Source organism: Lampris incognitus, chromosome 4 (assembly GCF_029633865.1).
Source record: "Lampris incognitus isolate fLamInc1 chromosome 4, fLamInc1.hap2, whole genome shotgun sequence".
NCBI lineage: Eukaryota > Metazoa > Chordata > Actinopteri > Lampriformes > Lampridae > Lampris > Lampris incognitus.
In genome coordinates this window covers 42,022,309-42,048,348 of record NC_079214.1, presented here as the reverse complement: position 1 = coordinate 42,048,348, position 26,040 = coordinate 42,022,309, and the positions used below count along the sequence as shown (strand labels likewise).

Sequence of the window (26,040 nt, the reverse complement as noted above, 5' to 3'; positions counted from 1 at the left end):
TCGCCTGTGCGGTTGAATGTGCCGCAGACTCGACTCGGGTTCAGAGAGTAGGGAGGACAATTGAGATACAGTCAGCGGTACTCTGAAACAGCGTTGTCACACTAAACGCATTGAACGGTTGCAACTTTTGAAAGGCTTTTCCCCCTATCGAAAAGCATGGTCGTAAACTCTATCCACTGGTTCCGGAAAGATCTGAGGCTGGACGATAACCCCGCTTTACAAGAGGCTTTGGACGGAGCGGACACGGTGCGATGTGTTTATATTTTGGACCCGTGGTTCGCTGGTTCCGCTAATGTCGGACTTAACCGATGGAGGTATATTTAACAGCTTTTTTTCTTCCCTGTCTTATATCGCCCACAAACATTTCAGAAATAGTTTTCAAGTGTTCACAATGCTGCTGCTGTAGTAAGTTAACTAGCTAGTCTAGTCAGAAATCAGTTGTAACTCACCAGCTAAAGCTAGCTGCCATTGCAAGCAACATTGCGGCGAGTTAGTCAGCTCGCTGACCTGTTGTTAGAGGAGAGAGGCAGACACGGTAACTGAGCCATTGTTGAGCTGTCCTAAAGCAGTCTGTTTAGATCGTCACTTAACGAAGTAATTAGTCAGTCAGCTTCGTCTAGCGTCATGTATTGCTGACCGGATGCTGTGCGCTTTGTGTTTTAAGTTATTTGAGAAGAATAAAACACTTCAACCGAGACATGTTTTATTAAATGAAATATCTAATGTAGCAGAACATATTTACCATATCGTCATTAAAACGATGCTGTCGTTCAAAAGTTGTTTAGAACCGATTCTGTGTTTTGGTTTTTTTTTTTTTAAAGTTTAATGCTGGATTGCTGTCATACTTGTGTTTTTCTCAGGTTTTTACTGGAGTCCCTGGAGGACCTTGACTCGAACCTTCGCAAACTGAATTCAAGGCTTTTTGTTGTACGTGGACAACCCACAGATGTCTTCCCAGGGCTATTCAAGGTCAGTTTTAAGTTTCCGGTGAGAGAAACTGGAAATTGTGGTTCAAAGTGGTTTTCTGGATCGAGAGTTTTATGGTAGCAGACACCTGGGTTTCCAACTATCCTTAGCTTTGAATGGCAGTAGTCATGTTTCTATCTAACTTTCTGTTATAATAATAATAATAATAATAATAATACATGTTACAAAATACACATGCAAATTCGGGTGAGTTTCAATCATTTTTAAACGAATTAAATGCTGATCATTGGCCCATGTGTCCCATATCATATGGCCCTACTTCAACACCCAAGAAAAAAAGATAGACCAGTTAAGATTAAGAAACGGCAGATCATGTGATTCAATTCTACTTGCATTGCATGTTCTGATAGGGCAAATGAGAAACCAAACCAAACCATAGGCACACTTGGATGGATGGTGTGAATGATTGTGTTAGAAAAGGCTGTAAGCCCCACATGGACCGATCACCTGTCCAGGGTGACTCCCTGCTTTCTACCCATAGTATGCTAAGATAGGGTGTAACCCTCCGCTCAGAGGAACAATATGCAGGTAAAGAAAATCGATGCTTTGTAATGAGCTTGCCAAACCCACTAAGAATGAAATGTGTTTGACAACGTAATGTTTCCTGTGTTTTTTTTTGGGATCTGTTTCCTAGGACAGGGTGTGCTCAGCATGTTCTTTTTCAGCACTGCCTAGTGCATCAGTCTTTTTACTGTTCACCAGCTGCATCTATAGTGAAATTTTAGAACAAGTGTATTGCCCAAGGGATTCTTGCTGATAGTTGCAAAGGGAGAAGTGATTGCCCTTCATTAACAACTTTACCTATTAAGATTTCCCCAGCCATCGCTGGGATTTGAGCTGGCAGTCTTCCATAACCTCGCGTTATGGATCAATTTCTGTTCTGAATGTTTACACATTTGTACAAAAGTCTGTTTGAAGTCATATTATAAATTTTTGGTAGCATTATCTGGAGATCACTACTTAATTATCCGTTGATCTTGACCAGCAGCGTAACGAGTCAGCACCAGGCCCCAATGCAAGATGGTCAAAGCGGGCCCCGGCCTGCCCATCACAATCAGACATAGCATAATGTAGTTTCAGTAGTGAAGGAAATAAGTGAAAGCATACGGCTTTAAAACGACCAGTAACAGTGAAATGCACTGCACCATTGACGCCTAAATGAAATTATTACAATAGAAGAGGAATCATAATGGCAAGGCCAAGATAGTGATAGACAAGCTTACTTAACAAAATCTGGTGTTGGAGCATCATAACAGTTGAAAACCCAATTAGTGACACAGATGAAAACACAATCAGTAACAGTGCACCTGCACATTGACAACATTAGTCATGTCTGTACATAGGCCTTATAAACACAAAACACAAATGTATAGATTGATTATTAGTCAAATAAATAATAATGTTCTACTTATATTGTAGGCACACTGTTCGGGCTTTTCGCTGTGTGAAATTGTCGGCGCCCTGGTGGCTTACCTGGTAGAGTGCATACCACATAAGGTTGAGTCCTTACCGCAGTGCCCTGGGTTCGAATCCGGCTTGGGCCCCTTGGGGGCAGCATGGTGGCACAGTGGTTGGCCTGGTCGCCTTGCGGCGGAAGGATCTTGGGCTCGAACCCTGGGGTTGTCCAGCCTTGGGGGTCATCCCAGGTCATCCTCTGTGTGAAGTTTGCATGTTCTCCCCATGTCTGCATGGGTTTCCTCTGGGTGCTCTGGTTTCCTCCCACAGTCCAAAGACCTGTAGGTCAGGTGAATCGGCCATGCTGAATTGTCCCTAGGTGTGAATGTGTCGGCCCTGTGATGGACTGGCAGCCTGTCCAGGGTGTCTCCCCGCCTGCTGCCCAATGACTGCTAGGATAGGCTCCAGCATCCCGCAACCCCAATTGGGATAAGCGGCTTGGATAATAGATGGATGGATGGAAGTTGTCTATTCTATTGTGTAGTACGCAGTAGTACGCAGTAGTACGCATGTCCATAATGAAGCGCGGGCACACTTTGCCCATTTTTGAACATACCGTAGATCTTAGATTCAGTGCTCGAGATCTTTGATATGATAGTGGCAAGATAAAGAGGGGTCTGTGTGTGTGCCCTAAATTACTGTGGGCCACAGTACAGCTCCATTACCTGCATATATGGTAGTTTCGCCGCTGATCTCAACATAAATGTTTTTTTAATTATCATGAGATATTGAAATGATTATTACAAAATATCTACATCATCTGATCTAGTAATCAGACTGTCAGAGGTCTTGCACTTCCAGTCTGTTGTTAACAGGTACATCTGTAGAGAATAACATGATTTTAGGAATTCATCTACACACTGCTTCTTCAAATCACTCATATTGTGAGAAGTGAACAATTTACAAGTCTTTATAAATGTTTGCCTCTCACATTGCCATATACAGTGCCTTTGAAAAAGTTTTCAGCTCCCAAACCTTTTCTCACATTTATGGTTGTCACAACTTGGGATTTTTATCAATTTGACTAAAAATGTTTGCTTGAATTCTACAATCTTTTCACAGTGCTGCCCCAAAAAGAGGGAAAAAAATAAAACACAGGAAAATTCAAAAATTGAAATCAGTAATTCAGAAGTATTCCATCCCTATTAGTACAGCCAGTAGTCTTTTTTGATAAGTTTATTAACTTTTTCACCATGTGATGGAGCCAGATTTGTGCATTCCCTCTCACAAAACTGCTCAAGCTGTGCCATGTTAGTTGGGGAGAGGTGACGGAGAGTAATTTTTAAGTCTTATAACAGTTGTTCGATGAAGTTAAGGTCAGGGCTCTGATTGGGACACTCGAGGACATTAATTTTCTTCATTTTAAGCCACTCTAGCATTACTGTGGTAGAGTGCTTTGAATCATTGTCCTGCTGAAAAAATATTTTCCTCCCCAATTTAAGCTTTCTGCAGATGGGTGCATATTTTTTGCAGGATCTCTCTATGTTGTGCGCCATTCCTGGCAATCTGGGCATTTCTGCCCAGATTGCCAGTCCCTGCTGCTAAAACCATCTCCATAACACACTGCTACCACCATCAAACTTTATGTTGGAGATGGTGTTACTGGGCTGATGTGCATTAATTGATTTTCACAACAAAAACCACTTAATGTTCAACCCAAAATATTCCACTTTGGTCACACTGGACCACCAGACTTTCTTTCATCTTTGGTCACAACCACTGACTTCTGAAACTCAGAGTGACAGCTGGTGTCACAGTAGCCTCTCTAACAACTGTCATTCTTGTTCAGCTTAAAGGGGTAACCTGACCATGGCAGTTTGGCTGTAGTTTCATAGTTTTTCTACTTTCTTTTTTTCCCCCAGTTTTTCCCCTTATCCCACCCGATTAACCCAATGGCATATGGCTGGAACTCTTGTCGAATAACTCCCCTGGCTCATGTTTCCACAGGAAGGAGATAGTCGTAACACCAGCTTCCTTCAAACTCGTGTCGGCTGCTCTCGCTATTTTACACACTGAATCCCCACGTGGATTGCATTCCCTTCAGGCTGCGAAGGAGATGTAGGGAGAATGCTTTCGGTTGCTTGGCTGCAGGTGCCCGGATGGGCCAGAGGGGTCGCTGGAGAATGACGAGTCCCCGAACACTACACCGATCTACACCCGCTATCCCTCGGGCAGAGCCCTAGAAAGAGAGAGTTACGTCAACTCTGTAGACGTCAATGAGCCAATTATTTAACAGCAATGGCGGATCATGGGAGCCCCGGATAGTTCCAAACAGTGCGCATAGAATATGTGTCACGTTGGAATATATCTATATCTATATATAAATGTAAAAATCTGAAAATATTGGTTAGTAGTTACCAGAACTCGCAGCTAAGCAGTTCATTTAAATGACCCGCCAAGCTTCGTTTGGAACTATTTGGCGGCTACATGAACCACATGACCCTCTCGCGTTCTGACGGCATTGACGCAACTCTCTCTTTCTAGGGCTCTGGGTTGGCCTAATGAATGCCTTACCCCGTGGACACTAGCTGTGATCAGTTACGGCAAGTCTGGGATATGAACCTCCCAGCCACATGACGAGCGGATTGCAAGAACGGCGGTTTATTCCGCTCGGCCATCACAGCGGCCACTTTTTCTACTTCTGTATGACAGACTGCACTGAGCTCCTCAGTATGTTCAGTGCCTTTCACACACACACACACACACACACACACACACACACACACACACGCCTTCACCCGAAATGAGTAAAACACAAGTTATACAAAAATAGTATAAATCTATGATTCACTATCTCCATATTCAAATATGAGGCTGAACCCTAGATGACGACACTATTTGGTGCTCTATAGCGTCCCTTGGCAAGATTTTCTGTTGTTCGGTGGCACAGCATAGCTGAGATGGTCGCAGAAGAATCCTGTTGCTTTTTGCCAGAATTGCTGCCGAGTTGACAAATAGAGCTGCCGGTTGCCGGAACTGCTGCCAAGTTGGCTGAGCGGAGCCACCATGGTTTACCCTTTCCGTGTACTGACAGCTGGGTAGACTGTGCCCGGGGATTTGAATTCCGAGTTACCTTCTCCTAGCCTTTACCTAAAGAGGCATCAACCTACAAGGCAGCAGGTGGTTTTGTTGTCAGAGTGCTTCCTTCTCCTAGCCTTTGCCTAAAGAGACATCAACCCACAAGGCAGCCGGTGGATTTGAAATCAGAGTTCCCTTCTCCTATCCCAATGTGTTGGCTGGACTGGACACCATGGGAAGTACCTATTGTATTTAGAAATCACGTCAGGACACAGCGCTGTCGCTCGACATAACCTCTACGTTGCATTCTTTATTTAGACTGACACAGCATCACAGGCAGACCCGATCAAACAACCCAGAGCCCGCAGGCATCACCAATCGATCCCAGCACAATAGAACAGCACCAAATCAAATGCAGCACTGTCGATGTGTGCAGACATAACATCCCCCCCCCCCCGGCAGGATTTCAAACATGAAAGGTTGACACAAAGTCCTCTAGGTGGCCAGGGCGTAAACGTGTGCGAACAGGTCGCGGGGCGGCCTGAGGCTGGGCAGGCCGAGGTGGGGAGGGAGAAGGCAGGGGAAGCTGAGGCCCAGGAATGTATGGGGCCCATGTAGGAGCTGCATGAAGCCCCGGGGCGTCTCGCCATGCTGAGGGAATGGCTAAGGTTGTGTCACCAGCTGTGTGTGGCGGAGCTGACACCTTCCGTAGGCGATTGGAGTGCCACCGAGTGCCATCGCTGAGGAGGTAGGTGGCTGGGCCCAGCTGACGGGTGACTTGGAGAGGAGAGGACCAGTATGAAGCCATTTTATTGTCCCTGTGGGGCCTGCGGACCCTGACCCAGTCTGACACATTGATGTTTGGCACCCTGGTTCGTTTTGACTGGTCAAACCGTTGCTTCATCCGCGTCTGCTGACGAGTGACTGAGGCTCTGACCCCAGAGGGAGGTGCCTGGGGTGTGGAGAGGCGGAGCCTGTCAAGGGGCATGCACAGTTCCCAGCCTAGCATGAGAGAGGCTGGGGAGACGCCTGTGGTCGAGTGCTGTGTGGCCCGATAGTGCAGCAGAGTGTGACGGAGGGCCTGCGTGAAAGAGCACCCTTGGGCCATGTGTGCTCTGAGGCCGTTCTTCAGTGACTGGTGAAAACGTTCAACGCCACCATTGGCCTGGGGGTGGCAGTACGCAGTGCGTATATGACGGATGCCCTTGCTTTCGAGATAAGCAGTGAACTCAGCAGAGACCAGCTGAGGGCCGTTGTCAGTGGTGATGGTCTTTGGCAGGCCCCAGCGAGAGAAAACAGAGTCCAGGAAGTCGATGATGATCTGTGAGGTCACAGTGCCGGAAGTGGTGAGTTCAGGCCATTTTGAGTGTAGATCGTAGACGACCACCATGAAGCGTTGGTGGTGGGGAACTCCATGGATCTTACCACAAATGTCCAACTGCAGGTGTTCCCAGGGCTGAGAGGGCCAGGCAAGAGGTTGCAGGGGTGGGGGAGCCTGGTGGCCAGTCTTGCCACTCACAAGGCAGGCAGAACAGTCCTTCACCAGAGCCTCAATATCTCTGTCTATCCCTGGCCACCACACCAGGTCTCGGCAGCGCTGTTTCAGTTTCACAATGCCCAGGTGGCCTTCATGCGCCATATTCAAAACACGCGCACGGAGAGCAGCTGGGACCACTGTGCAAAACCCACGTGCCACGCAGGTGTCGTTCCAGCAGGAGAGCTCCTGTCTGATTCGGGCGAACGCAGCCAGCTCCTCTGGGACCTTGTGAGGCCAGCCGTTCTGGATGTAGGTGCGGAGCTGGGAGAGGACAGGGTCCTGTTCGGAGGCTGCCCTCAGCTTCTGCAGAGAGACAGTGGCCTGAAGGGGTGTGTGTAGCATTTGGACAATGTCCTTTTCCACACAGTCAGTGTCCGTCTGTGGAGCTGGGGTGGAGACAGAGCGAGAGAGCATGTCGGCGACAACATTGTCTCTGCCTGGGGTGAACTGCAGGCTGAAGTTGTACTGGCGGAGGCGGTCAGATCAGCGGTGCAGCCTCAGGGGTTTGTGGCCTGTCCCAGATGTGGACAGCAGCGCTGTCAGGGCCTGGTGATCTGTCCTGAGGGTGAAGGAGCGGCCATAGAGGTAGAGGTGCCACCTTTCACAAGCCCAGATACAGGCTAACGCCTCACGCTCACCCACGGAGTACCGCTGCTCGGTCAGGTTGAGGGCACGGGAGGCGAAGGCGATGGGCTTCTCCACACCGTTCTGGGTTTGAGACAGCACAGCCCCTGTTGCTGTGGCTGATGCATCACAGGTCACAAAGGTGGAGCTGGAGATGTCGAAGTTAGCCAACACTGGTGGTGAAGTCAGTTTTGTCTTGAGATCACGCACAGCGTCACTGCATGCCTTTGACCACACCCATGGCTCGTCCTTACGCAGCAGCTGACGCAGGGGGGCTGTGGTCGCAGAGTACTGGGGAAGAAACCTCAGGTAGTAACTTGTCATACCCAGGAAGGAGGCGACCTGGGTGGCCGAGCTGGGCTCAGGGATGGCCTGAAAGCGTCCACGTTGGATTGTAGTGGAGTTACACCGCTCGCTGACAGCCGGAACCCCACGAACTCAATGGCTGGCACAGAGAGGACACATTTCTCAGCATTGAGAGTTAGCTGGTGCTTGGACAGGGCTGCGAAGACCATGTTGAGGCGCTTGTCGTGGATTTCACTGGTGGGCCCGTGTACCACTATATCGTCCAGATAAATGGCCACGCCCAGTATGCCAGCCAGCACGGAGACCATGATTTTCTGGAAGCAGCTAGGGGCGGAGCTGAGACCGAAAGGCATCCTGGTGTAGCGAAACACTCCTGCATGTGTCACAAAGGCTGTGAGGTTTCGGCTGCTGGGGTGGAGGGGCACCTGTAAGTACCCCTGTCTGAGGTCGAGCTTGGAAAACACCTCAGAGCCATAGAACTGAGCAGTGAGTTCTTCTGAGGTGGGCAGTGGATACTTATCAGGGACCACTGCCTTATTTACTGCACGTAAATCGACGCAGACACGCAGGCCCCCCGACTTCTTCTTAGCCACCACGAGGTTTGAGACCCAAGGTGACGCGTCCACCGGTTCAATGATGCCAGCTTCCAGCAGTTGTTGCAGCTCGGCGGAGACCCCATCACGGAGAGCCAACGGGATGCGGCGCAGTGGTTGGATGACAGATTTCACAGCAGGGTTGAGGAGAGGTTGATGGGCGAAGGCGGAGAGGCAGCCCAGCCCCATAAACAGCGATGGCCACTTCTGCTGCCAAGGTGTGGCAACAGTCAGGATTGCTGCCCCCCTTGTGTCTAAGAGGGAGAACCCCAGAGCAGAGAACAGGTCCAGGCCCATCAGGTTGGCCCCATGGCGTGCCACATGAAAAACTGCATTGGGCACCAGCTTGGTTCCATAGCAGACAGTCACTTGGAGAGAGCCAACCAGATCGATTTTGGAGTCACCATACCCACAGAGGACAGCTGAGGGTGCGGACAGTGGCAGTGAACCGAAAAATTGACTGTAGGTATCAACATTCAGGAGAGACACACCTGCACCGGTGTCAAACAGCAGGGGGATGCACACATCATTAATGGTGACTGTGCATGAATTGAATGACACTGGCCCAGAGCTCACCTTGTGAATGACGGCGGTTGAAGACTGGGGGGTGTGGCCCTCTGACCCAGCCGGGGAAGATCGACAGACGTTGGCAAAGTGATTTTGCTTACCGCAGCTACGGCGTGTCTGGCCACGGGCAGGGCAGTTCTGAGCCCTTGAAACATGAGACCGAGACCCACAGTTACCACAGGACTGTTGAGGGCGGGGCCGAGAACGCCGTCGTTGCAGTTGCATGACGTCCCCAGTGGAGTCGGCGCCCGCCTCGCTCTGGCTGGGTTGCGTCCCGAGGGGCAGCCGTGAGTAGAGGGAGGAGTCGTTGGCAGCTTGACTGGAGGTGGCCACTTGCTGTGTATTTAGCATAGCAGCACACTCAGCTGCTCTCTCAACCTGTAGTGCAATGGTAACTGCTCTGGACAGCAGCAGATCGTCTTTTTCCAGCAGGAGAATGTCGCGCACCTTTGCGTTGTTGGTGTGTTCGATTAGCTGGTCGCGAACCATCTCGTCCTGAAGCGCGCCAAACTTGCATGAGCTAGCTAGCCCTCGCAAATTAGCTACATACTGCTGCTCAGACTCACCAGGCAATTGGTGTCGCTTACGGAATATAAATCGCCGAAGGAGGGCACTCTGTGGAGCAGCGAAATGGGTGCTCATAAGTCCCACAGCTTCGTCAAAGTTTGCGACATTCCCCAGAGTCCCGAGCACACGATGGCCCTCTGCTCCCAAGCAGTGTAGCAACAGAGCCGTCTTCCTAGCCTGGCTCACGCCGTCGAGCCCTGAGGCGATAATGTAATTTTCAAAACTATGTAGCCAGCGAGTCCATGGTACCGGAGGCTCGCCAGGTAATGCCAGGAAGGGGGCAGGTGGTGGGAGAGAGATATCAGCCATCCTCGTCGCCAATATTGTATTTAGAAATCACGTCAGGACACAGCGCTGTCACTCGACACAACCTCTACGTTGCATTCTTTATTTAGACTGACACAGCATCACAGGCAGACCCGATCAAACAACCCAGAGCCCGCAGGCATCACCAATCGATCCCAGCACAATAGAACAGCACCAAATCAAATGCAGCACTGTCAATGTGTGCAGACATAACAGTACCATACAGGCATGCAGGAGGACCAGATCTATCAATAGGGACGTCATCCTTAGCCAAAGGGCCCTCGCTGAGGTAAGATGCTACCCCTCTACAGCCTGTGTTTGCAGTTTAGCATCTTACCCAGGACTGAGTACACCAGGTGAATAGCTGGTGAAAAAACATCTGGACTAAACCTAGTGCCTTTGCGATGAACTTATACCCTTACTCAGATCTGTGCTTCTCCGTAATCATATCCCTAACTTGTTTTGGATGCTTTTTTGTCTTTGTTTTGGTAGTTTTGTGGAATATTTCTACCATATTATTGGACCCTACAGAGACAGGATGTATTTATCCTCATTAATTAATTGCATACAGGCAATACACAAATTTCATGCACTTTTAAAGATCATCAACAAATTGGGTGAGTTGGTAAGGTAATACATTGCACCTGCTCAAAGTTAGCCCTATAATTACAAAGGCTAATAATATTTTCTAAATCTCATAATTTTGGTTCTTAGTTGTTAGTACGTTGTTGAAAGATTTTGGACTTATTTTACATCATGTATGGTGTTTATTTAGATCAGCTGGAAAAAACCTGACAGTGTTTTTTTTTTAAATTTACAATCTAAGAAAAGAACGTGAAAATAGTTTTTGAGGCTCAAGACTATCAAGGTACTTTAAGCCCTGAACTCATGTTCTGAAATCGTGGCTGCTCAAACACTTGATATGTTTTGTGGTTGATTTCTTGAAATTAAATGTCATCTGGTTACTATGAAAATTTCTCCGTCTCTCTCACTGGCTGGCTATGTAATTCACCAGCTGCTCAGGGTCACTGCAGTTCGGACTCTGGTATAGGCTCGACTGTGACAGCCTCCTTTTCAAGCGATACGGACTCATTTGGAATTTGTCTATTACTGATAAACATCATGCAATGTCTACTTTAGACAGGTCCTGATCAAAGTGAAATCGAATATGCTCAACCACGGTAGGGCAACATAGCATTTGCTGTCCCCAGTCTCGGTGAGCCCAGTTTTGGGTGAATAGCTGGTGAAAAAACGTCCAGACTACACCTAGGTTTTTACCTAGGTTTGTGAATGTTTGGTTGATTTCATATGGTAAAATGTGTTATAGTTGCAACATAGAGAGAGCTCTTAATGTTAGATTACAGTTAGTGCAGGTAGATAGATATTCTATAAAATGCATATGTTTTGATCTTAAATATGACAGTGGGCACAAAAGCTATTAGAGGGCTAAGCAACTCGGTCTTGGGCGTAGCAGTAATGGAAACCTCCCTTGGCGTCTAGATGGCGGTGAATGCACACTAGAGTTTGTTAGACACAGTCACTTTGTATTTGAATGATGAATACACAGTTATTGTGTTTCCATAACGATCATAAGAAAACAACTTTTATTATGTCGACACTGGGATAACAGGACAAAAAAATAATGTAACATGATCTCTAAGGACCTTCATGAATTCAACTCCACTGCTATTATCCCAGTCACAGGTGTCACTGCATAATGTGTGGGAGACAACATGTTTACTATGGCCTTGTTCGTTTAATGACATAGGCCTTCTTAATGTTGTTCAGCTTTTCTGTTGCTGCTTTTTAATTGTAAACTGCTTTTTTAGAAATAAATAGGTCCTTTTTTTTGTTTTAGTTAATTTTATATGTAGTGTATCAGTCATTTAAGCCAATAGAGGAACAGATTCATGGCTGAACCTCTGACTGAATCAACTTATTTTAGTAAGAAAAAAAAAAAAAGAAAAAAAAAGGCTAAATTATAACATGCAAAATTAATAGCGATTAACTCTCCCAGACTGAGTGCGGTTTTCCTATCAAGTATTTTATTGTAGCTACAACTGCCAATTACTTTGATGCCATCTTCGGTCGTCTTTGTCAAGCAAACTGCATATGTATATACAAACACAGTCACAGAAAACAATTCTTGTAGCCTGTGTGTAAACAGTTTGATGGTTTTTTTAATGACACCATGGCTTACTTGGGCTGAGCCAACACCATCATGCAAAACCACACCCCAGAGATTTGCATAACTTGTGTGTAGCAAGCTAGCAGTTGACTGTGGTTTCCCGATTTGGCTTGACTTTTGACTTTGGGGTAGTTGTTTGTTGCCACATGTTTATGTGAATATCCAAAAGTACAGCTACTAGGGTAGCCTTTTGGAATGGACACCAACTGCCATTGTTTGTATTTATTCATTTACTAAACACACAAAGCTCATTCTCTGGGCAGAGTATATAAAATAATTTCTTGCACTTCACCTCATGAATGAATCATCCATTCATTATCTACAGTGGCACTTGAAAGTTTGTGAACCCTTTAAAATGTTCTATATTTCATATGACCTAAAACATCATCAGATTTTCATACAAGTCCTAAAAGTAGATAAAGAGAACCAAGTTAAACAAAAATATTATACTTGGTCATTTATTTATTGAGGAAAATGATCAAATATTACATATCTGTGAATTGCAAAATTATGTGAACCTCTAGGATTAGCAGTTAATTTGAAGGTGAGATTAGAGTCAGGTGTTTTCAATCAATGGGATGACAATCATGTGTGAGTGGGCGCCCTGTTTTATTTAAAAAACAGGGATCTATCAAAGTCTGATCTTCACAACACATGCTTGTGGAAGTGTATCATGGCAAGAACAAAGGAGATTTCTGAGGACCTCAGAAAAAGCGTTGTTGATGCTCATCGGGCTGGAAAAGGTTACAAAACCATCTCTAAGGAGTTTGGACTGCACCAATCCACAGTCAGACAGATTGTGTACAAATGGAGGAAATTCAAGACCATTGTTACCCTCCCCAGGAGTGGTCAACCATCAAAGATGACTTCAAGAGCAAGGCATATAATAGTTGGCCAGGTCACAAAGGAACCCAGGGTAACTTCTAAGCAACTAAAGGCCTCTCTCACATTGGTTAATGTTCATGAGTCCACCATCAGGAGAACAGTAAACAACAATGGTGTGCATGCCAGGGTCGCAAAGAGAAAGCCACTGCTCTCCAAAAAGAACATTGCTGCCCATCTGCAGTTTGCTAAAGATCACATGGACAAGCCAGAAGGCTATTGGAAAAATGTTTTGTGGACGGATGAGACCAAAATAGAACTTTCTGGTTTAAATGAGAAGCGTTATGTTTGGAGAAAGAAAAACACTGCATTCCAGCATAAGAACCTTATCTCATCTGTGAAACATGGTGCTGGTAATATGTTTTGGGCCCGTTTTGCTGCATCTAGGTCAGGATGGCTTGCCATCATTGATGGAACAATGAATTCTGAATTATACCAGTGAATTCTTAAGGAAAATGTCAAAACATCTGTCCGTGAACTGAATCTCCAGAGAATGTGGGTCATTCAGCAAGACAATGACCCTAAGCACACAAGTCATTCTACCAAAGAATGGTTAAAGAATAAAGTTAATGTTTTGAGATGGCCAAGTCAAATTCCTGACCTTAATCCAATAGAAATGTTGTGGAAGTACCTGAAGTGAGCAGTTCATGTGAGGAAACCCACCAACATCCCAGAGTTGAAGCTGTTCTCTATGGACGAATGGGCTAAAATTCCTCAAAGCCGATGTGCGGGACTGATCAACAGCTACCAGAAATGTTTAGTTGCAGTTATTGCTGCACCGGGGGGGGGGGGGGCATCCACAATACTGAAAGCAAAGGTTCACATACTTTTGCCACTCACAGATATGTAATACTGGATAATTTTCCCCAATAAATAAATGACCAAGTGTAATATTTTTTGTTTTATTTGTTTAATTGGGTTTTCTTTATCTACTTTTAGGACTTGTGTGAAAATCTGATGATGTTTTAGGTCATATTTATGCAGAAATATAGAAAATTCTGAAGGGTTCACAAACTTTCAAGCACCAGTGTATATTCACTTAATCCAAATTCAGGGTCACAGGATGGTGGAGCCTATCCCATCAACATTGTGCAGAAGGCAGGTTCAGTGCCCACTGACACACCATTCACAGCTATGGGCATTAAAGAATTCTGAATCACCTAATGCCTAGTTCACACTACAAGATTGTAGCCCTGATTTTCTACTCTCGGGACAGTTTTTGGAGCGCCCCAACAAAAGCCCAGATCAGAGGCAAATCAGCATTGGCTCGGCACTCGCAAATCGGTGTTTGAGCATTATGTGTGAAAGACATGAGCCGAGAGACTCGCCGAACCATAGCAGAATGCATCTTGGATATCTAGCAGGCTACATATCTGGACTTGTTGGGGAGTCCAAATCCTGTAGTGTGAAACATATTGTGACTGGCAATGAGCGTGGCAATGAGGTACAGCCAATGATCAGAATGAAAGCCAGTGAAAAGCAATGCTTAGTGAATTTTGTTTACATTGTGAGTATTTGATTTTTTTTTCAAATAGGTGGATTGTTGTATATTTTGTCATTTTTCCATTGTAGTGAAATTGATACACTGTTGCTTTTTTGATTGTCACACAAGGTCACATTTATTTCACTAATGTTTACTGTTTACTGTTATCTTTTCAATAAATGTTTGCAACAAAGTTTACAGAAATTAGTGTCTGAACATGCAGTTGAAACAATTACATAAAGAATATGAAACTTGTATATACTGTATCTTGAAACTATGTCTTTCTGTACCAAAGGTGTTGAAACAATAACAGAACCACAATAATAGTGATAATCTTTCTTTGTATAGCATTTTTCAAATCACAAAGTCCTTAAAATGCAATGCAGTACAAAATGTGAAAAAATAAAACCATAGAAACACACACATATATAGCAAGAAAAATGCTTAAAATGCATCTCTCTGCAGAACAGACAATCCTTACTGCCCGCACATCCTAATCCATTCTTTCACCCATTTTATTTTATTTTTATAATTTCAAAGAAGGTTGAATCAGTTCATATGGATATAATGTTTATTGACATATGTTTTATCACTCAACTAAGTGACCTCTTCAGTCACAAGAGACTGAAGTGGTCTCTTAGTTGAGTGGTGAAACGTATCCGTCAATAAACATTGTATCCAAGTTAACGGATTAACCCTTCTTAGATTTTCTTACCTGCATTATTGAGCATCCATCAAGACACTTTTTTTTCTAATTTGTTTTATCGCTGTAAATCAGCACACAAACTTGGAGCACTTGTTTCTGGTGGACTTCAATTTTTGGAAGAAAAAAAATCCTGTCTCACACAAGGTATTGCATCATTTCCCATCTGTTTTCATGACAAAACGTAGATTGGAGACCAGACAGACTTGTAGGGGATTCCTCCTGTTGAAAGATCTTGTAGTGTGCGACCCCCTGTTGCATCTTGGTCAACTAACGAGAAAACCATGGCTTCAAGATTCCCGATTACACGATAGCAAGTTGTGTAGTGTGAACAGCACAGTGATCTGACGACTTTAAAAGTTGTGTAGTCTGAACTTTGCATAACATACACCACCCGCTGGCCTTTAAGCCTGTACAATCCAGCCACTGCAAAGGGTCCAGAATGATGCTGTGCGCCTGGTTATGAAACAGTCTCAAAGTGCACACATCAAGTGTCTCTGTCCTCACTCACGATGGCTCCCCATTGCCTCCAGGTGGTTCAAGAAACTGCACTGACTTACCTGCAAACCATTATTAACATGTACGTACTAACATGTAGGCTAATGTCTACCCCCCCAGTCCAAAACCGACAGGCTCTAGCTCAAGATTTTTCTCTTCCCTGGCCCCTAAGTTGTGAATGAAACTTCCATCAGAGTTAAGGACTTGCTTACATCTTCCAAGAGGCACCGAAAAACTTTACTTATCCAGGCCTTCCTTAATCCTTAAGTTGTCTCTAAGCACAACTCTTGAACTCTCGATTAGAAAATGCAATTCTGTTTATCATTAAGTAAAGTGTAGCCTGTAAAGCCATCCATCATCTGTGCCCCCACTCCCTTCCCACAGTCCTCTGTTTTTCAATCTAACATATAGAACACATTTTAAATCTTTTTATCTTTGTCATCATCTCTAAACTGCTTTATTATCTGTAGCTACTGAATGAAATTAGGAAAACTTTTGACTTATTTCTGAAGGATACATTGTTATATTGTAACAGTCTTTTCTCATAACATCTCTACAAGGTAATGAATCCATTATAGGTAACAGTACTGCTTAACACTTATTTTTATTTTATTTTGTAGGAATGGAATATCACACGTCTGACCTTTGAGTATGACTCTGAACCCTATGGCAGAGAGCGTGATGCCACCATCCTCAAGATGGCACAAAACTTTGGTGTGGAAACACGTGTTCAGAACTCTAACACCCTCTATAATCTGGCCAGGTAATGTGTTGTCAATATACACTTAATACTAAGAGATCCATTTGAGAGAGTGGGTTTCCTGTGATTGTGGGACAAATTAAGAGTGAAGTGAAAACTGGACAACAATGACCACAAAACAATATTGAAATTTATCCTCTTATCGATCAAATGTTTCTTTTGTTTGGTCATTTGGCCGAGTGCTTGATCTAGATCATTCAGTAGGCTCAAAGGAGTCCTATTCTTGGGATGCAGAATTTGCAAAGATTTGGCATTAATGGAGCAGTATTGAGTGCCTATATGTACAATATGACTACTTGCCATTTTGTCAGGAAAAAAAAAATACTGGACTGCATGAGCTATTCAGAATTGACTCCGGTGATAACTCTGCTCATGGTCTCCAGTGAAAACAACCAATCATTTTTGAGCTGTTATTTGCTTAAGCCTAACTCCTAATTTTCAAGTCTAGTGGAATATGTCACTCCTCAATCAGACAGCGAGTCAGGGCAGTAAATACTTTTAGTGTGGAAAAAGTTTGAGCTCTGCCCACTGAAAACAGCCTCTTTCATTCAAGAGGTGGAACAAAGTCATAAAAATAAATCACAAAATTAAGATTTGTGTAGATGTCTGGAAATAATATAAAATAGCTGAACCAAGAAAATATAGGACCTTTTAAAGCTACAGTATGATTTTTTTTTTTTGGGATTTATGTTTGTATACCAAATATTGTATGTAAACGGTAACACGTTAGGATATTAAGGTAGTTAAATTACCTATTGTCAGGACATATTGTATCTACAGATAGCTCTTTTTGTAAAGGAGAGTGCCTAAGGAATAAGTAGCCTCTTTTCAGCCAAATAAATTGCACAATATTTCCTCACATCATAAAGATTTGACACATCTCTGTTTTTATTTTTTTCATTGTAAACTTCAAGGCTGTGCACAATTGCTCAGTAGTTGTATTGTCTGGATCTATTTAGCCTACATCCATATTGATGTACCCAAATACCCTCTTTCTATTTTAAACACAGACTTACACACAGTAACACACAGTTAGTTTGTTCAGATTCAGGCTTTTTGTATTATGTGGTAATTGAACTGCGTGGACCGCTGCCCCCTTCTGGTTATGAAAGAGGTCTTGCACAGTCACACCACCCAACATGTGCCATGACAAGCTAAGCTGTAATATCACTCAACTACACAAGCATGTACACCATGTACAGCCAAACCAGACAACCTGAGCCTCCCAATACTAACAAGAAAACAGTACGTCCTGAAACATGTAGAGTCACATCTTCATCTGTAGATTTTAATAATTACATCTTAAAGTTGTTTTTAAATTATTATTATTATTATTACAATTTCTTTCATGTTTCGTGTTTTATATCCTGTAGAGCCGGGTCCAAACTATGGACCTGAGGCACTATAGGGCAGATGTCACTTGATTGACAGTACTCGTCATAATATATTATTATTATCCTATATCTTATGGTTTATAAGAGCTAGGTTAAAATATAACTGTGGATTTAACTATGTCTGGCATCTATGCAGGTTAGAACTACAGGAATGTATGACAAGCCAGTGAAGCTACTACATGTTTGAACCTCAAGGCTATAAAAGTGCCAGTGATATGAATTTTCATTATTATTGCCAGATTGAAATGGGGTTCTATTATAACCATCAAATCCTTTTCACAGTAGGGTTCTTCTACATATCATCATCAAATAAATCATCATTCATTCATTCACTATAAACAGCAAATACAACGCATAGTAGTTAACCACTGGGCAGCACGGCGGCCCAGTGGTTAGTGCTGCCGCCTCACAGCAAGAAGGTCCTGGGTTCGAACCCCGGGGTTGTCCAACCTTGGGGCTTATCTCAGGTCGTTGTCCTCTGTGTGGCGTTTGCATGTTCTCCCCATGTCTGCATGGGTTTCCTCTGGGTGCTCCGGTGTCCCCCACCATCAAAAGAAACATGCACAGTAGGGTTAATACTGTCATGGTCAGGTCTTGATCAAGTCTGTGTCCCTGACCAAGGCAATGGGAAAAGAACTGGAGTTGGTCCCTGGGCACAGCATGAAGGTGGCAGCCCACTTCTCCTAGCTATACAGATCACAGCTAGGATGGGTTAATTTGCAGTAACTGAATTTCCCCAAGGGGATCAATAAAGGAAACTTTGTTCTAATGAGACTGAATCTTTTCTGAAGACATTCAAATATAATAATATAAACTCTAGAATTTTACATAATATAAAAATGTGAGATTTTATTAAATTCACCCCCCAAAATTATAATACAAGTACTGACCACATGCCTCTTCTTTTCTATGTGGGTGCTGTCTCTCTGGGTGCAGGATCATTGAGATGAACTGTAACACCCCTCCCCTCACCTTCAAGCGCTTTCAGGCCATTGTCCAGCGGTTGGGGTTGCCAAAGAGGCCAATCCCCACGGTAAGCTGTCAGCAGATGGACAAATGCCACACGTGTATCTCAGGCAAACATGACCAAAACTATAGAGTTCCCTCCTTGGAGGAATTGGGTAAGTAGTGTTTTTTTTTTCCTCCTGTGTTGATTACATTGGTTTGTTTTTTTAGTCAAATACTGATTCATTAAAAGTTGATTCCTTGTTAATATTTGGACAGGTTTTAGGACAACCAGCTTGGACCCAGCAGTGTGGAGGGGAGGAGAAACTGAGGCACTAAATAGACTGAACAAACATGTGGATAGAAAGGTAAGTGAACCTCTGGGAACTTGACCTGCATTTTTGCTGCTTACTCAAGATAATATTCCCCAGATTTGTATGTTTTTGATAGATAGATAGATAGGTGTGTGTGTATAACAGTTTCTATTTAACCATTTATCACCATTTATTTTGCTCAAGTGTGAATGCATTTAGTGACAACCCATGAGTTCCATTTTCAGATGTTTGGCTGTGTTATATCTCTTAATTTCAACATAAGTTGATTTTTACAGACTTATCCATTTGCAAAATGTATGGAACCAGAATTATGATTTTCTTTTCCTCACCTACCAATATGACCTACTATTGTCCTAAAGTTTTGTAATGTTATTCCTTGTATTTGTAAATTTACTTTTCTAAAAATGTAATGCAGGTTTTCTCATGTTAAATAGCTCCGTATTATTTATTAACTCACCTTTTAGGACATAAATGCATTTTTTTTTTAATAAAGTGAGAAAGTTATTTGCACGCTGGAGTTGGAGCTCCCATGTTTTCCTCAGCAATGTTTTGACCACTATGGTCTTCATCAGGCACAAAACACCTGACATAGGAGCTCTTATTTCATTGTGCGGACAACTTACTTACCATGTGTTCCTTTATCCATCATTTGCCCTACTAAGGTTTGGATGTGTACCCTGCTATTTTTGTGTCACTTTTTTTTTTTGCCCATTCACACTTGTTGATTTTTTTCCTTTCTTTTTTTTAATTGCCCTTGACTCAATGAAGACGAAGTCTGAGCATCCCCGAACAGGTGTTGAGTCCCTTCTAGCTAGCCCAACAGGCCTCAGTCCATACCTCCGGTTTGGCTGCCTCTCTTGTCGAGTGCTTTACTTCAAACTCCACGATCTCTACATGAAGGTAAAACAGTTGCACTTCTTCACCAAATCATGTACAGCAGCCTCTTTAGTGTACACGTCTTACTTGTTCTGATCATTAAACAGTGTCAGAACTTATGAAAATAGTACATAAAACTAAAGTGATTATTCCTCTTGCTGTTCTCCCTGTCCCGTTTTGTTCACCCATTCATCTATTGTACGTTCACCTTCACCATTTCTCATCTCCTTGCAATAAATTGTTAGATTGGTTGATTTTAACATGACCCGCATCTATAGTCTATCATTCCTTGAGCCTCTATTCTCCATATTGCACTTCAAATGTGTTTTTTGTTCTCAAATGTTTCCCAAGGCAAGGAAAAACAATATACCCCCCCTCTCGCTGTACAGTCAGCTCATGTGGCGGGAGTTTTTCTACACAGCAGCTACCAGTAACCCTGTCTTCGATCGTATGGAAGGCAACCCCATCTGTGTGCAGATCCCCTGGGACCACAACCCCGAGGCGCTGGCTAAGTGGGCAGAGGGCCGGACAGGTTTTCCCTGGATTGACGCCATCATGACCCAGCTAAGGCAGGAGGGCTGGATCCACCACCTGGCTCGGCATGCTGTGGCCTGCTTCCTGACAAGAGGAGACCTGTGGCTCAGCTGGGAGTGTGGCATGAAGGTATGCTAAGCCTTATAGACCTCCACTCCCAGTTAAAGTCTTTTACTGTTAGCCAAATAAGTTTGCTCATACGAGGATTTGACTTGGTGGGTTATGAACAAAGGACATAAACATGTCATTGTAAAGTACAGAAAAAAACAAAAACAAAATGGAGTTTCTGAGAAATGTCAAAAGAGTGTATATGCATACCTAAGAATGTATAAGTTAAATTGTTGTCACGCTGGCTCTTATCCCAGTGAAGTGTTACAGCTCCACTTAAGTAAGACAGTTATTTTTATGGAATGCAACATGTAGCAAGACGTTTGCCTGTATGTAGATAAAATCTAATTTTAGTAATGAAAGTAAAGACATCTATAAGCCACACTGCATTTACAACTGGCGTAAAAATCGTAATCTGTGAATAAGACCTTATAGTTTTCATTTGTTATCTGCTGAAGGTGTTTGAGGATCTCTTGCTGGATGCAGACTGGAGTGTTAATGCCGGGAGCTGGATGTGGTTTTCCTGCAGCTCCTTCTTCCAGCAGTTCTTCCACTGTTACTGTCCTGTTGGATTTGGTAGGAGGATAGACCCGTCAGGAGATTACATCAGGTAGGTTAGAATCCTATGCTAATAAATTTCTGTGACATAGGCCACCTGGAAGGATACAAAAGTTTTTATGGGTGGCCCGCTACAAAGTATGAATAAAAGTAAACAAGGTTAAAAGAGCTTGCAATTGTTGGCCCACATGGATTATTCTGGCTTTAGATGAATAGTAATTACAGTCTTCATTAATCTGATTTGGAAGACTCTGGCTGGCATGCCAGAGTCTTGGTCTTTGTGATGTTTATCTCCATTTTATTTCACTCGATTCTATAATGTAATCCTTTAAAACAGTTGTTAGCAGTTTCTCTTTATGAATACTATGTACTGATAACTGCAGCAGCATTGGTAATGTTGTGGAGCTTGACATTATAGTGGCTATAGACTAAGTCCAACCCCACAGGTGGTAACGTTAATTGCAAGTCATTTGTTGTCACCAGTGAACTAGTTTATTATAATGCAACATGACTGATTGGATATGAGAAGCAGGCCTGATACCTTTTCACCCCTTCAATAAATAATTCAGTGTTAACACAGAGTCAATTTGTATGTGCCAACATGGTGCATCTTTCTAGGCAGTACATCCCCAAATTGCGGTCCTATCCAAACCGATATATTCACGAACCATGGAGCGCCCCAGATGAGGTACAGAAAGCAGCCAATTGCGTGGTTGGGGTGGACTACCCCAAACCCATGCTGGATCATGCACAGCAGAGCCGGCTTAACATCGAGAGGATGAAGCAGGTCTACAAACAGCTCTCCAGCTACAAGGGACTGAGTAAGGTTGCTTTAAACTACAATATTTGATTGAGATGGCCTAAAAGAACCTGTAAACTAACACTGAAAACAAAATCTTCTCCATACACTAAATATCATTTTGAAATAATATCGGGCCTTGAAAATTAATTTATAAGTTTCTATTACAGTTTAGTTAAGTTTTGGTTTGAGAACTAAAATAGTAAGATAATTTGTTTGTTCAAGCCAGTGTGTAGTTTGTTAATTATGAGTTTATAAGTTAATTATGAGTATATAACCACCAAAGGGCTGGTGATCTGGCGGATAGAAAGGAAAGGTAGAGGTTGTGGAACGTATTGTTCCGTAAGTCCAGCAAACACCTTAGACAGTACAGTAGTGTTAAATTGTGATGATGTTGGCATATCTTTAACATTGTTAAACGGCAGTGATAAAATTCCCCTAAGCCTTCAGTATAACACTATTATAGCAATTTAGATTATGACCAAAATCTTGGTTGGCTATTACCAACCTTATACTATAGCCTTAGTCATTCATCAAGTAAAAATACCAAATGCTTGTTGGTTGCACTTTTCTAAATGCTAAGATTTGCTTGCTCTCTTCTGATTTATTTCATTCTGAAATGAATACTATTTTTGGCTGTTGGTCAGACTAAGTAAACAGTTTTAAGACATCACTTTGGACTCTGAAAACTTAAAATGGGCATTCATTTGTATTTTTTACTTTTAACAGATGAAACGGTTAATCGGAAAAATACTTGATCGATTATGAAAAATCATTTAGTTGCAGCCCTACCATGTACTAAGGTTGTAATGGACATTATCTTCTTGTAAAATAAAAAATGCAGTGTCCATCGTCATTATCATCAGTGGGACGCACGGCTCTTGTGATTCTGCCACAGAAGTTGACATTTCACTTTGATGAGCTTACCCAGCAAGCACAAAAATTTGTGTTATTGGAGGTTCATTACTCATATCCATAATTACTGCCTTTCCATCAGGCATTAAGTGCTTATACAACATTTGTCTACTATTAAATGTTTGCTTGTCAGATAACTTCTGATTCATTTTGACCTGGAAATAGTATTGAACTTCATTGTAAATTGTATTTTCAACAATTAATCTAAATGTTTACTTCTTTTACAACTCATTACAAGTCGTGGTTAAACTTGCATCCTTCAGCCTAGTTTGCTGAATTTCCGATCCCCCACCTCTTCCCCCTTCGCTCTTAGGTCTGCTTGGGTCTATTTCAGTACTCCAGGATGAGGTGGAGTCTTCAACAGTGATCGACAGCACTAAGACTGCAGCCGGCATGAGCAGTCAGTCTACCGTTTTTCATATTAGCTAATTCACAATGAAAGTCAAGTGATGTCTTTTCATTTGTGTATAGTTTAGAGCTTACTGAATTGAATTTTGGAAGCATTTCTACTTAGAATAAAATGTAATCCCAACAGAATACCCTGGCAAAACACATTCTCGCATACAATTAATTCTTGACATGCTTGTAATTGATTGCTTATACATATTCTCAAATAAATGCATGACTTAGCATTTGGATTGCAGCCAGCATGATATTGTGAGGGGCATTACACCCATTTGAGCCCAAAATTCAGTAGTGATTTTCATTGAGAAATTGATCTTTGTTGAGTATTATTATATACCTACAGAACATTTCAATAGATGTATGTGCAGATCAATAAAGTGAAATAAGTTTCATGTAAGAATTGCAGTATTTACAATAAAATCCAACAAAAAAATATTACTCCCTTATAATAATAATCCATTATATGTTTTAAAAATTGACACTTTTATAAAGTACCACACACTCCTTCATGACCTGTGCCAACCTTTTCAAACTTTCTAACAGGGCCAAGGGAAGTGCCGGACACTTCCTTAAACGTTAGGCAGACTGACAGTGCAGCCACTGAGATGTCAACATTGGAAGTCATACCAGCGAGGAAGAGGAGCTTCTCCTCAGAGCAGGAGCAAAGTTCAGAGTGCAAACCTCCTAAAGTCCCTTTGTGTACAAGTTCAGAAAGTTCCCAACAATGAAAGGTAAGCAGGTGGCGCTCCAACACTCACTAGTACATTGGTCAGTTAACGGTGAACCAACAGCAACTGGCCGAAGGGTTATTTGGGAGGTCCACCAGTATGGGAGGGGGGTACTCTGGGTTACGCCTCACTTCTAACCCCTTGGAGATCAGGCAGATCTCTGGGGCTTATAATCTACTACTACCTTCTTATTCATCCAAACTGACACTAAGCAATCTAAGCAGAAGCACCCCTGTTAAGTGCATTTTAATTGTTTGGTTTGTGTAAACCATATAACTTATGGATGTTATTTTTCTTTCCAATTTATACCATGATCACAAAAGGGCAAATAAACAAGAAAATTGAACTGGAATTTTAAAATTGTCTGTTTTATTATTATGGGTTGATGACCGTTTTGATGATTAATATTTGAAATTTCAGGGAGTGATCTTGAATGGCACACAAAATTCTAAAGACAATATATGAAAAAATAATTTTAAAAAAAAGTTGGAAAAAGGAAGTTACTTACCAGCCCATGCAATAGTTTGCTTGAATAATATATATATATATATATATATATATATATATATATATATATATATATATATATATATATTTAGTGATCATGGTAAATTATATTTGAAATAAAACAAAATTCAGTGAATATTGTACTCTTCCAGGATGAAATGTTGAAAAAAAAATTTAATTTGTGAAACGTCAAATGTGAATACATTTTTGACCAACTGTGTGGCATTTTTTTGTTTGACGTCAAGGTTAAAGACAGTTGAATTCAGAACTTAGTGGAGCCTCCCCGAACCTTAAAATGTACCCATTTTATTTAGTAATGTAAAAATCTATGCGGGGCTGAAAATGGTTAAAGAATCATTAGATATAATCAGGACAAATAATGACACACTTATTCAGTTCTGTAGTGATCTGATGATTGTGTGCATGCATTCATATCAGGATTTACTATTTCATGACACAGGTGCATGTGCTCTGTCTTTTCCAGGCCATTGATTGTACAAGAGGGAAGCTGAGCCTTATGTAGCAATATTGCATCGTAGCTCATCCTATGCCATAACTACAATGACCCAGTGCTGGTCGATACTACTGTCCAAAGCAAGCTGCCACGGATACATAGCAAAACATCTGGAGTAAATGCTAACTTATAAAACAAATAAGAAAAGAACCACATCCAAGGATGTAGGGTAACACTCACCATTTCAAAAAAGACAGGGTTTTGATGGCCAAAATACATTGGTGGAAATGAGGCACTGTCCCTGTCCTTTTTGAAATTGGTGAGTGCTACCCTACATCCTTGGACGTGGTTCTTTGAAGTATTTTTTTTTTTGGGGGTTTAGCACCACAGTAAGAGTTTCTTTTTGGGGAGGCACATCCAACTCCTCCATTCCAAAAATAAATAAGAACTTTGTAGGCATTTCCTGCTTACAGTGTTTGCTTAATGATACATACTGGGCTTTGGTCAGATCCAATTTTCAGTTCATGCAGAGATGTAAGTGATATTGACGTTTCTCATTCAAGAACTGTCACCAAAGGACATTGAAAATGAAGTGTCAGTTGCATGTTCTGTATTGTTTTGACCCAAACAATGTTGTATATCTATCATTTTTTGTTGTTTTCCCTTTTTAAATTCCATGAATTGTCTTTTAATTTGCACTAAGCTTGCCATTGGTAAGTTGGTACACTTGAGACTTTGATACCAAGATGATTTGGGTCATTTGATAACTGTAGAAAGTATTGAGTGTACATAAACTTGACTCTGACACAAAAAAAAAGGTCAGATGTCCATATTGTGGTGGGAAAGACCACATGATATAGAAATGCCAAGACACTCATTTTACAGAACACTCATATGTGAGTAATGTGTTGAAATGTATTTATTGTATCCCAATATGGTCGGCAATAGTCCTCATTTGATTTGTGCCCTTGTTCAAAGGCTTGAGTTTAGAAATAAAACAAGAAGCTA

The 26,040-nt window shown here is 42.5% G+C and overlaps 1 protein-coding gene across 2 annotated transcripts; it reads left to right on the top strand.

Moving 5' to 3' along the window:
* On the top strand, positions 1–26,040 carry LOC130111128 (cryptochrome-2-like). 2 transcript variants are annotated; one of them, XM_056278176.1, is made up of 12 exons: positions 1–314; positions 861–969; positions 16,335–16,477; positions 18,805–18,989; positions 19,093–19,181; positions 19,917–20,048; positions 20,376–20,687; positions 21,125–21,276; positions 21,843–22,045; positions 23,252–23,338; positions 23,887–24,074; positions 25,063–26,040. In XM_056278176.1, the coding sequence occupies exons 1-11, from the start codon at positions 157–159 to the stop codon at positions 24,069–24,071; spliced, it is 1,755 nt and encodes a 584-aa protein (XP_056134151.1). In that variant the 5' UTR covers positions 1–156; the 3' UTR covers positions 24,072–24,074; positions 25,063–26,040. The 2 variants fall into 2 exon arrangements, with proteins under 2 accessions (XP_056134151.1, XP_056134152.1); XM_056278177.1 differs by lacking the exon at positions 23,252–23,338 and having other exon boundaries at positions 3–314.